This window comes from Hyaena hyaena, unplaced genomic scaffold (genome assembly GCF_003009895.1).
Source record: "Hyaena hyaena isolate Hyena2069 unplaced genomic scaffold, ASM300989v1 scaffold_68, whole genome shotgun sequence".
Lineage (NCBI taxonomy): Eukaryota > Metazoa > Chordata > Mammalia > Carnivora > Hyaenidae > Hyaena > Hyaena hyaena.
Window position 1 is genome coordinate 1,004,619 of NW_024080700.1, and position 12,557 is coordinate 1,017,175.

At 55.8% G+C, this 12,557-nt stretch overlaps 1 protein-coding gene and 1 long non-coding RNA gene across 5 annotated transcripts in view; one reads left to right on the forward strand and one right to left on the reverse strand.

Moving 5' to 3' along the window:
- KIFC3 (kinesin family member C3) overlaps nucleotides 1-12,557 on the forward strand; it is a 35,747-nt gene that overhangs the window by 3,850 nt on the left and 19,340 nt on the right. For 2 of the 4 annotated variants that reach the window (XM_039232588.1, XM_039232589.1), the window contains exons 2-5: nucleotides 43-247; nucleotides 2,731-2,873; nucleotides 7,025-7,163; nucleotides 10,157-10,359. In XM_039232588.1, coding sequence (XP_039088519.1) covers nucleotides 82-247; nucleotides 2,731-2,873; nucleotides 7,025-7,163; nucleotides 10,157-10,359 — 651 coding nt within the window. In that variant the 5' untranslated portion in view covers nucleotides 43-81. Of the gene's footprint in view, nucleotides 1-42; nucleotides 248-485; nucleotides 631-2,730; nucleotides 2,874-7,024; nucleotides 7,164-10,156; nucleotides 10,360-12,557 lie in introns of those variants that run through there. The other 2 variants (XM_039232591.1, XM_039232590.1) reach the window with 2 other exon arrangements.
- Nucleotides 4,519-8,416, reverse strand: LOC120232133. Its single transcript, XR_005528502.1, has 2 exons — nucleotides 8,172-8,416; nucleotides 4,519-4,890 (listed from the first exon to the last, which is right to left on the reverse strand). It is a non-coding gene; the product is annotated as an uncharacterized LOC120232133 (long non-coding RNA).

The window sequence follows — 12,557 nt, forward strand, 5'->3', positions numbered from 1 at the left end:
CGGCCGGCCGGCTCAGTCTCGCCTCCCCCGTTCTGTCCGCAGGCTGCCCGGCGCCCCGAGGAGGCCGCTGAGCCCCGGGCCATGGTCCCGTCTCGCCGGCCGTGGAACCTGGGAGCCACGCCCTCGCTGCGCGGCCTGTGGAGAGTGGGCCGGGCCGGGGAGCTCGAGCCCGGGATGGCTCGCCCCGCCCCCGCCAGCCCGGCCGCCCGCCCTTTCCCACACACCGGCCCGGGGAGGTTGAGAACTGGTGAGTCCGCATTTTTAAAATGCCTCTTTATTTCCCTTCCTTCCTCCAGATAGCAGAGATGAGGCCGGGCTTTCTCGCAAGTTCCTAGGCTCAGTCAGAGCTGTCAGGTAATTACAGGGTGCCCGGCAGCCCGCGGGCCGGCGCGGAGTCGGAGTCGGGGCGTCAGTCCCGCCGGCGCTCCTGCCCCGCGCCCGCCAGTAAAGAGAGGTCCCGGACGCCGAGTTAAACTTCAACGCGGTCCCTGGAGCCGGGGGACAACGCCGCCCAAACCACGCGATCTCCGGCCAGCCGGGTCGGGGCGCTGCGCTGGCGGCCCGTCCTTGGTCCTTGGCCGAGCGCTCGCGGTCTCGCTCCGGTTTCTGCCCGCGGCTGGGGTAAACAAGGTAGGTGAAGTGGCAGCCCGGTGCCCGGCGCGGCGCTGACACCTGATCGGCCGGCCGGTCCGCGGGGGGACGCGAGGAGCGGACCGAAGCTGTGCGGGAGCGTGGCCCCGAGGAGTTTGGGTGCCATCCGGGGCAGATCCTGTAGGGGCCCCGACAGCAGGTGGGCAGTGAAGGAGTTTTTGAGTCTGGGCCCCCGCTGCCCCCTGGGGGAGTGTCACCACCAGCTCTCTTTTCTGGGTCATGTCCCCTGGTGCCTCACACGCCAATAAGTGAGCTGCACCTCTGATTTCTGATGCGGGCTGGATCACCGGGTCTGGGAGGCTGCCTCATGACGGCCTCCCGAGCTGAGCTTGGGCAAGTCTCCATGGAAGTGTGGAGGGACAGAGAGGTCTTCAGTCAAGGTGTCTTCGAAGGCTTGCTGTCTGTTGTTCCTGACCCACAGATGACCTGTCTGAACTAGTAGAGCCCCTCTGGGCCATCAGATCCAAGCCTTCTGATGTACAGAAGGGGAAGCTGAGGCTCAGAGAGGGCACACAGCAAATTCCTGTTCAGTTCCCTCTCTCCCCCCACATTTGTGCCACGGGTGGCGGCCAGAGTGATACTCTCCAAAGTCTCTCTGTAGGGACAGTGAAGCTGGGGATGGCCCGGGGGGTATCTGGGAAAAGCTTAAACTTTTGGGGTCAGATAGCCTGAATTGTCTAGAAGGGAATGAAGATGGTCTGTATTCCACAAGGTTGTCTAAGGATTACAAATATAATATGAATGAGTATTGCTTTTCTGTAAAAAAAAAAAAAGAGCAAAAAGAAAACAAAACACATGTTCCCTTAGAACACTAAAAAAAAAAAAAAAACCCTCGAGAAATCAAGAACACAGAAACACACAGAAAAAGTATAAAAAATAAAATAAAAAGTACTTATAAGGTCCTTAGTGAACATTTTATATAGTTCCTTCCAGGCTTGTGTATGTGCACATGCATGCATATTGGTCTAATAAGTGAGTGTTAAGAAGACTTAGCCACTTTGAAAATTTAAGACAAAGGTCAAATGAAATCCTGAGTGTGAACTGCTAAGCAGAGTGCCTGCCACTGAGTAGGGCTCCAGCCAGCTAGGTCACCCCTGCCCACTCCAGCCCCTCTGTCCCCACTCTTATCACCACCTTCAGAGGGATAGGCAAACAGGGTGGGTTAGCACATGGGATTGGACTCCTGGCTCAGTGTGACCCTGGGCACGTCCTAACGGCCTGCATTTGTGGCCGCTTTCTGTGTACCTGGCACAGTGTGAGCACTTTATGTGTGTCATTCCATTTAGCCCTTGCCACAGGACTATGAGCTTGCTTCCTTATCCCCATATTCTTGACAAAGAAATTGAGGATTAGAAAGGGCATTAAGGTCTCGAAAGCGCTTGGTCCAGGATGTTACTACACCCGGGTGTGCTGGCTCTGCAGCTTGCCGCCTCCCCCATCCCGTCCCAGCTCACAGGCTGTGGTGGGGGGCTGAGGTGGGGTGCACGGGACACCCCTAGCACAGTCAGCTCTCTCTGCGTCGGCGAGGGGGGCAGCATGTCAGAGGCTCAAGGGGATGTGCTTTAGCTGGTCCTGAAGATGCTTTTGGAGGCTGCAGGGACCGGGCCACCCAGTGTGGGGCTGGTCTTTGTGAAGGCAGGGGAGAAATTGCCACCTAGAGGCAGCCTTGGTAATAAAGCCACAGCCCTGGGGTGCACCTCCTGTGAAGGTTGGCACAGCCAGGTTGGCATCGGTTTCCCTTTGCTGCTCTCTGTAGAGAGTGTTCATGAGCAAGTGCCAGCCCCCAAATCCACTGCGGACGGTGGGGAGCACCCCTCCTGCCCCAGAGGCCTTGGGCGCCTTCCCGAAGAGAAGCTTGGGGTGGCTTTTGGGAAGAAAGGAGCACAGCCCCTGCCTGGTGCCAGGCCTTCCCTCTGAGCAGGTCAGGCGTGTGAGGGCGTGTGAGTCCCTCCTGGCCGCGCCAGGGCCAGCCCACAGTGTAGGGGAGCAGAGCTCAGCCGCGGCCCTGGCCAGCGGTCCTGGCCAACAGTCTTCAGCCAGCGGCCTAGCATCTTACCTGTACTCTCTGTCCCGGGACAGGCCGTGGAAAAGATTCCCCAGTCAGCGGTGACGAGGACTCCGGCGCCCGAAGTGCAGTTCGCCCGGCCCTAGCTCAGTGCCGGGCCCTCAGCGTGGACTGGGCAGGCCCCGGGAGCCCCCACAGGCTCTACCTGACCGTGCAGGTAAGCACCGGGGCCTTCGGGAAGGCGAGGGCCTGCGCCAGGCTGCTGTGTCTTTGCCCTTTGAGCTCCCAGCAGCAGGGGCCCCAACAGAGAGCAGGGGCTCTCTGGGGAAGAGAGCACTGAGAGAGAGAGCCAGGGGCCTGCCTTGTGCCTCTTTGCTAAGCTCCTCACAGTGCACGGAGCACGGATGGAGCAATTTGCTTTATTAGGTTATCTTGGGGAAAATCGCAGAGCAGATGACAGAAACTTTTCAGCCACACCCTGGCTGAGACGTTAAAGTGAGAACTGTGGGCCTTTGCTGAGAAACTATTAGGAAAACAGGCAGGTTTTGGGGTAGCTGTTAATTCCCACTCAAGCATGTTTGTCCGTGGGGCAATACTTGTATTTCCTATTTAACATGAGACTCCAAAGCTAGACAGAGGACTTTGCCAAAACTTGGGTTCTTTTCTCTCTCAAGTCTCCAAGTGACTTTCAAAAGACAAATTTCATATATATATATATATATGTATGTATATATGTATGTATTTGTATATTTGGTTTTAGAGCTAATACATAATGATAATAAGAATAGCTGCTGTTTATTGAACACTGATTTTGTACCTGGCACTGGTACCATGTATTATATACCTCACATCAGTGCTCATGATGCTCATAACAACCTCAAGACACAGTTAGTGTTTTATCGGACTTGCATAGATGAAGTAATGGAGGCCCAGAGAGGTTAAGTAACTTGCTACTGGTCACACAGCAAGCCTGGATCTGAATAGCTAAGCATGACGAGCTCAGTAACATATGGTGTAAAGAATTCACACAGTGATATAACATCTAGAAACTGAGTGTTTATTCTAGTCCTATATCTTTTGAGAAATCCAGTCTTAAGGGTTTGGTGTTTATGTATCTTTCCTATATCACTTAATTATATTTATACAATTTCATTATTTATTTTTTTCAAATTATTCTGTGACTAGCTCTTTCAACAGAAAATGTTGGTGATTTCTTCATGCATGTCAATATACAGAGAACTACCCCATTCTTTTAAGCTGCTTCATAATAGTGCACATCAGGGTTTACCATAAGTTGTCTAACTGGGGCTCTGTATTATTTCTGGTTTCAGTGAGCTCCTTGCATATCGATACATTCTCGCAAGCTTTGAATAATTTAAGGACGGCATAGGCGCTGCACTTTTTAAAGTAATGCAGATACTTAGGAAGTGCCTCCTCTGTGCCAGGTGCTGTGCTAGGTGCTGGCCCAAAACCCAGCGGAGAAAGAGACCTGACAGCCTGGCAGACGCGCCACAGAATAATCAAGTGTATGAATGCAACCCGGACACGGAGCGCTGACACAGTCACGGGGTGGGGGTGGGGGTGTGAAGGGCCAGAGTTAAGGTGGACGGGCTGCAGAGCTCCCTGCCCAAAAAAGATGGCACACGAGAGCGCTTGCTTTGAAGGGACATGGGCACGTGGGGGCAGGATGTAGTGCAGGGGAACCCAGGTGCCCTTTCAGGGCATCTCCTCCCTCATAGGCGATGTGTGGCCCCGAGTCCTGATCTGAATGTGGCCCAGTGCTTGTTGTGGCTTCAGTTCAGGAGCATTCTTGGGCTTCAGGGCTTTTCTCGGCCCTTCGTGTGTGGTTCATCTGCAAACTGAACTGAACAGTCTTTCTTTTATCTTAAGGGTCTGCAAGAAAAGCAGATCTGGTGTGGGAACAGTTAAAGAAACCAGAGAACCCTTTTTTTTCCCCCGCTCTGACTTGAGCCATTGGTAGTTAAAACGGGAGGTGGTCAGAAACTTGGCTGCCTGGAGTTGGGCGGTGGCTATGTTCTTGACTTTTGATTACGGGGTGTTGGGTTGTGGTTGTTGCTGAGTCCTGGGGTCAGCAGATCTGCTGAGAATCTGTTGAGAAGCTCCTGTCAGCAACCGGTTTCCATGTTGGTGTCCTCTGGGCCCCCACGAAGCTCTTATCGTGTTTGTAGTTGCGTCGAGGTCAGCGATGTGGGGCTGAAGGAGGGAGCCAGGCCCTGTGGGGTGAGCAGGTAGGCTTAGTGAACCTCCCCCCTGCCCAGCCTGTCAAGCAGTTAAAACCTGAGATGCTCCCTCTGGAGGCGATGCAGAAATCCCCAACCCCCCTGGGGGCCCGGCTGCCCTTCCTGCGGCTTGGCCAACAGGCCAAAAATAGTGTGACCTTTGCTCTGGTCGGCAACTGGAAACTTCCAGCTGCTGCCATCACCGCCACCGCTGACAAGCCCGCTCGTGATGGTGTGGCAGTTGGTCAAAGGGTGGGGACAAAATAAAGTCGGGCGGGGGGGATTTTCCTCCATACGAGAGATTGTGCTCACCCCCTCCCTTCTCAAGTAGAGTGTGAGGTAGAGAGAGAGGGAGTCAGAGGTGGTGGACGAGGCTGCCGATGTTGCTCTTTTCTTCCTTTCCATTCTGTTTATTGGATCTGGGGTTACAAAAGTTAAAAAAAAAAAAAAAAAAAAAAAAGGAAGCGTACAGCAGAGCTACTGTGCAGTGCTTGTGGCTACCTGGTGGGCCAGGGGCTCTGGGCACCTGGCCCGGGTCCCTGCAGTGACCCTTCACACCAGCTACATCAGGTGGCTAGTGCCATTCCTCTTGTTAGAACGGCGAAGTGAAGCTTCAGAGAAGCTAAGTCACTTGCCCAGAGCCACACAGCTCACCTGAGGCGCCGCCAGCTTTCACCCCAGCCCTTGCCGACTCTAGACTCAGAACATTCTTTCTGACAGAGCATTTGTCTCACGTTTCCAATACAGTGGGTGCAAAGACACGCAGGAACGTGTCTGGAGGGGCGCCCGGCTGGCTCTTAGTCTCATGAGTATGCGATCCTGGATCTCGGGGTCATGAGTTTGAGCTCCCCGTTGGGTGTAGAGAGGACTTAAATAAATAAAACTCAAAAAAAACCCCAAATGTGTCTGTAATGCCCCTTCCCAGATGATTTCTGTTGACATTAAGAAAACAAAGCAGGGAGCGCCTGGGTGGCTCAGGCAGTTAAGTGACCGACTTCGGCTCAGGTCGTGATCTCATGGTTCGTGGGTTCGAGCCCCACATAGGACTCTGGGCTCTGTGCTGACAGCTAGCTCAGAGCCTGGAGCCTGCTTCAGATTCTGTACCTCCCTCTCTCTCTCTGACCCTCCTCTGCTCACGCTATCTCTCTCTCTCTCAGAAATAAATAAAAAAACATTTAAAAAAAAAAAGAAAGAAAGAAAACAAAGCAGAACATTATAGATGCTTATAAGACTAAAAACAGGTTCAAAATGAAATGTAAGGACTCTTTGCCCTTTTTCTCCACATTCTCTTAGTTAAGTTTCTTTTTACTCCCCCAAAAGCGATGCCTGTTGTCCTAGTTGCTGCATCACCCGATCTGCCGGAGAGAACCATTGTTTATACAGTTCCTCAGATTTCTTTGAAGGCCTGTTTTGTCTCTCGTACCCTCACATGGGATTGCACTTTACATGTGCTTCTGCTGCCTGCTTTGGGTGGCTTTCTGTGTGAGCTGCAGGGGGTCTCTCTGGACGGCTCTTCCTGCCGCTCCCCCCTCTCTCTCCCTGCCTGCCCACCGGTCTGTTCTACCTCAGCCTTCTTGACCTCTGTTTCTCCTTGACCAGGAGAAGGGGGCAGTGTGGCCTTCCCCTGCTCGTGTGCATTTGTGTGCCCCCTTCTCGGCAGTCCTGAGCTGGTGTCGTCTGCAGGTGGGGGCGGCTGACATCGTGGGGGGCGTTGCCCTGAGATTGCCATGTGCCTGGTGGGGCTGGACAGCCCTGTGAACAGTGGGGCCATGGGCCTGAGGCAAGTAGGCTGCTGCATTGGTCACCCCCACCCCACAGAGCCTTCAGGGACAGCCCAGTGAGCTTCACCTGAGAACTCCTAAGTGCCCCAGAACCTTCTTTGCTGGTGCAGATAGCTGGCTGCCAAAAGGGGGCCAAGAGAATGCACCGGCACCATTCTGTCCTGGCATCTGGGCATATTTCCTTCCAGACCCCAGGCCTCGTTGTCGTCCCTCACTCACACAGCGGGGGGCGGATCCCTGTGCCTGGGGTGCTCCCCAGCTCCGGGAGCCCGCCATCCTCAGGCTTAAGGGGGTCCCCTCCCGCCTGCAGTCCCCTTCACGTGAGGATTCTGGTTGTGTCTTGGCAGCAAGCCCTGCTGGACAAGGGGTGCGAACACAAGAGTCAGGGGACGAAGGAAGAGAAGGTCGTGAAGACGCCGGCACCGGCCCCCAGGCGGGACCGGGAGGCCCAGGAAGCTGGTGGAGCCATGAATGTAGAGAAAACAGGTAACAGCCCTGGAACAGCCCTCGCTAAAGCTGGCACTGGAGGGGCATTTGGGCTGTCCTCACACACTGTCCTCACCTGGAGGTGGCCCAGCCGAATCCTGGCCACCCCGACATGGAACTCAGAGACCCCGGCCTGCCCTTCCCACTCCAGGGCTACCCTCCTCCCACTGCCAGCAGGGCCCCACCCAGTGATAAAAGGCCTTGGCCCATGTGGGCTGGGGTTGAATTTCTCTGCTTTTTGTCTTTTCCCCAGTGCTTGTCAAAAGCAGGCCAAGAGTGGCAGCCTCAAAGACGCTACGGCCTGTGGAGAGAAGCCTGAACCCCCCCCCCCCTTTATCTGTGGATCCATCAGGGACCCAGAGGCTTCAGGACAGGGCTTTGCTCTGCTGCCTCAAGGCCAGGGTCAAGGAGCCAGTGGCTCCATTTTTCTCTGACCAGGATGATTGGTTCTGTGGGCCTCCTTTGTAGGGCTTCCCCAGCAGGAAACCTGAGCTCATAACTGGGGAAAAAGTATCCTCTGGAGCTCAAGAGGAAGGCCAAAAATAAGTGGAGAAAAAGCAGCTAGTCTTTCTCTTGTTCTCTTCCTCCCGTCACTAGGGGTTGATCTGTGTTTCCGAACTTGCTGTGTGTTGGAAGGAGCCACTCCCTTCTCTGGGGTTGTCCTGGAGCTGTGGTCGCCTGTCTGGCATTCAGGGACAGGTGTTGGGGTCCGGCCGAGGCTTGGACAGACAGGCCTTGGGAAGGGGTGCGCTGTCCAGCCAGTCCGATCGGCTCTCCTAATTTGTGGAGAAGAGAGAGACTAGTTTCTGTCAAGATTAAGGACCGAGCCTTGTTGGTGGGGCCGGAGCCAGACCTCAGTCTCCGCGAGCCAAGGCGCAGCGAGCAGGCAACTCTGAGGCACGCTCTTTTGGAAACTTGCACTGACAGCTGACCCACTGAGAGGCATGCTGCCTTCTCAGGGCCAAGGCCCAATCAGTCCCTGGCCCCCAAGTGCCTCTTTGACCTTACCTCTTCTTCCCTCCTTCTCTGGCCTTCCCTTTGCTTCTTCAAGGTCTTTTCTCCCCTAGCAAGTGCTCTCGAGGCCCCGTTTCAGCTCCCTGGACTGTGCCCGTGTGCTGCAGGTCAGGATGAACCCTGTGTGGGCTCCAAGTGTGTCTCAGAACCTTCTGCGTGTCCTGGACGAGAGGGACTATTCGGTGTCCCATTCCAGCCCTGTGGTCTGTGGGGTGACACTCATTCATTTCTATGCATCTCTCATGGATTCCAGGCTCCTTTCCCAAGGTCACCTCTCTGGGTGAGGACCATTGTCCCTACTTCACAAAGGAAGACCCCCACCCCCCTGCCCCCCATCTCCCAGGTGGCAGAGTGAGCTCTCAGGACCTGGAGCCTGTGTTCCCCACCACACCATGGCAGTCTGCAAAAGGGCCGAGGGCAACGCTGGTCACACGCTGCTCATGGCAGCCCCGTGTGCAGGCCTGGAAGCATCCACCTGACCTCACTCTCTCTAGAACAGACAGCAGAAGCTTGGCCAACTGTGTGTGCTCTGCATGCTGTGTCACATGCAGGCCACACGGCCAGGGCCACTAGCCAACCTGCTCCAGCTCTCCGGAGGGTCTCGGGTCGAAGCTGTTCCAAGGCATTGCAAGCAGGGGAAAAAGCCAGCCGGTGTGTGCTCTAGAGTGGGCCTGAGACCTCTCAGGGGCTACCCTCCTGGGGACAAGGCTGTGACATCCCAGCCAGCCCAGGAACTCTATTGTGGCTTCTCTGAAGTCTCAGTGAGTGCACTTGCTGCCTCCTGGTGGGCCGAAGCTGCTAGCAGGTGTGTGACTTCAGGGCAGGGTGCCGGAGCCCTTGAGTCCTGCTTCACAGGGCTCTGGGTCCTGGGGTGTGGCATGGGGGAGCCCCGAAGCCTGCTGCCCTTAGACAGACCAGAGGCTTGGAGCCAGCAGGTGCCACTCATCACACTTCACTCTCGGATGCCGCTTTCCAAGAAGTGGCTTTGGCCAGGTCCCAGTTCAGGCTGCCCAAAGGGAGACGCAAATCTCCTGTCTTTACATCCTCTCCTCTACCCACTCCTGCACACCCCCCGCTCGTAGTCAGCTCCCCACCTGCAGAGACCGTGAGCGTTCTTTGTATCCTCCACACAAGCTGTGACAGGCATCCCAGGCCCTATTGGCAGGTCATGGCCCTTGATTCTATGTCTTTGTCCTTCTGTCCGTCTGTCTGTTTCTCTCCTGCTCCTGGTGACAGGACAGTGGAAAGCCATGGGAGGAGGAGGATTCAGGCTGAGGTACCCCACCCCACCCCCGGGTATTTATCACTTGGTCGTGCCTGTGCAGTCCCTGTGCTCCGCACAGGTGTCGGCCCCAGAGTGGGCCTGGCTGTGTTCCTGCTCACATGCTCTGTCTGTCTCTGTACGTCCTGGTCTGACTGTCCCTTGCACACGCACACCCCCCACCCCCGCCCCTTCTCTGTGTGCAGGTGACCACTCCCTGCAGAGGTCAGGGGACGGGCTGGGGAGCCTCTCTCTGCCTCTCTTCTGTACTCTGGAGGGGGTTGGGGTTTAAAGAAATCACGTTTACCCCAAGAACAGTGTTTTCTGGGGAGAGAACCCCGGACTCTTAATCAACTGTTGCCAGAAGGCACGTCTTTCTCAGCTGCGATTCTTTGCGGCCTGGCCACAGAGAGGGTGTTGCCCATCAGACCTGGGGCCCATACTTGAGGGGGGTCTAGGGCGAAAGTCCCTTTCCTCAGTCCTTATCCAGGCAATCCTGTCTCCCAGAAAGGGCTTCCTCCAGGGCCTGCCCCCTGCCAACCCATGCTGCTGCCACCCCCCACCCTTGTCCCACTGGCTTGCATCCCCTTCCCTTCCCGGTGGTCTACCCTGCCGTGACACCCTCCCCCGCCTCCCCCCCCCCCCCCCCCCCCCCCCCCGGCTCATCCAGGGTGGGTCCTCTGCTGTCCTTTCTGATCGGCCACTACTTTGCTCATAGGTGGGCGGCTCTTTGGCAGCGGGAGGTGCGCGAGCCTGGCGGCGCCGCCAGGTGCAGCCCCCGTGGTGCATAGGATGGTGGAGGCCATGTCCCAGCTGCAGGAGGAGAAAGCCCGGCTGCAGGAGGAGCTGGCAGCCCTGCAGGAGAGGCTGACCCTCCGAGACAGTGACCAGCAAGCCACAGCCACCCAGCTGCAGAACCAGGTACCTGGGCAGGACGGGATGGGCAGAGGCCACTGCCCACCGCGGAGCGGATCAGAGGACACTGCATGAGGCACCTGGAGCCAACCCGCTGGGCCGCCGACGTGATGGGCAGATAGGGCATCCTCTCTCGGCTCAGGAATGCTTGAGAGGGCGAGAGTCAGAGGCCTGCGTTTCCCATCCTGCTCTTCCTTGTGCCCCCGTTCCTTGTGGCTCCCGGGGCCAGGACGTGCCTCCCCACAAGTGACAGGCCATGTGTGTAGATGTGAGGGAAGCAGGGAGGTTCCGGGGGTGCTCTCAGGCCAGTGCCGAGGCCACCCCATCTTATTCGGTGCCTTGGACTGGGCACTCCAAGTGGGCAGAACTCACTTGCAGCGGTCACCCCGGGGAAAATGGGTAGGAAAGGAGTGGCCGGTGTGACTGCACGCAGGGGGAGAAGCACGCAGACGCCCAAAGCCAGGGGGAGCCTCGGGCTTATGTTGGTGAGCGCGGTCTCCTTCCTCGGCTGGCCAGGACAGGCGGCGACACGGTTGCACGCCCCGTGGGGCTGAGCATGGGCCCTCCTTCCCCACCTGCATGTGGAAGGAGCCCCAAGGCTCCTTTCCAGGGGCTCAGCCCCCCACACCCATGTCAGTGTCTGTCTTTTGTATCCATCCGAACTTTCCCACTTGCCCAAGGTCCCCCCACCCTCTCTCTACATCGTCTCTGCCTTGGATCCGTGCCCTGAGCGCTAGGCCCCGGGCTGTGTGCTGAAGGGCCTGCCTTCAGCTGGACCCAGGTTCTTACTCTGTGGTTATGCACCACGTGGACCTTCTGCTTGGGGCAACATCACAGAATACTGTGGCTTGTTCTCAGTTCCAGGGAACAGCAGATTCTTCTGATGCCTTTAAAAAAAATTTTTTTAAAGAGAGAAGTAGATAGAGGGAGCAGGGGAGGGGCAGAGAGAGATTCCTAAGCAGGCTCCGTGCTGTCAGTGTAGAGCCTGATGCAGGGCTCGATCTCATGAACCATGAGGTCATGCATGACCTGAGCTGAAATCAAGAGTCAGATGCCTGACCCACTGAGCCACCCAGGCACCCCTATGCATCTTTTAGATATAGCATTCCCCCCCCCCCCCCCCCACCCCCGTCTGACAAGTGTATCCTCTTCTTAAGAACTATCTGTTGAGACCACTTGCCCCTTGCTGAGTTAGGTGGGCCTCCTTGGGGCGTCCCTAGGGCTGTGTCTCCCTCATACGCTGACCCCATTGTTTGCTGCCTCTGGGCCTGTCTACCTCACTGTCACTAGCTCGGTGTCACTGTTGCCTCCTGTGGTGCCCCCCTGCCTCCCTCCCTCAGGTGTTTTCTGAGTGTGTGATGTGCACTGGGCACCAGGCTGACCACTGGGGGTGTCCAGGTGGACAGGTGCGTGCTAGCCCGTGGAGGCCATGGCCTAAGGGAGGACAGACCTGTGTTACCTGCACCCATGTTAAGTGATAAGAGGGACAAGGGCTCTGCAGGTGGACACACACATAGGGCATGAGGGATTGTACCAGAGCCCTTTGTCAGGGACATCAGAGCCTGTCAGGGAGGCCAGGAACGGGCTCCTTGAGGAAGTGGTGCTGGAGCCAAGATCTGGCACAAAGCAGAGAAAGTGGGTTCTGAAGATAAGGCAATAGTGTAGTCTGTGTAAAGGGACTGTGGCAGGAGGAACAAGATACAGGGACAGAACCAAAGCTTGGGTAGCCCATGGGGTTGGGGCTCGTCATCCGGGGCCCACCCTGCAGGGCACATCTGGCCCGTGGCAAGAGCTTATTCACATCTCTTCCTTCCCTGACCTTCTCCAGGTTAGAGTGTCCACGCACTTTGTTTTTGAAATAGGTTTTTTTTAAGAGCTTTACCAAAATGTAATTCACATACCATACAACTCACCCCTTTAAGGTGTACAATTTAAATATCTAAAGTATATTGAGATGGTGATACCACCATCACTATCATCTAATTTCAGAACATTTTCATCACCCTAAAAAAGCCTAGTCACTCCCCTTCTCCCCTCTCCCCATAACCCCTGGCAACCTTGGATCTGCTTTGTTTGTGGGGATTTGCCTTTCCTGAACATTTCATATAAATGAAATCAGAACAATGTGTGGCCTTTTGTGATTTTAAATGAATTTTTTAAAACAATGTTTTTTTCCCTTTCATTAACAAAATCAGCTTACCTTT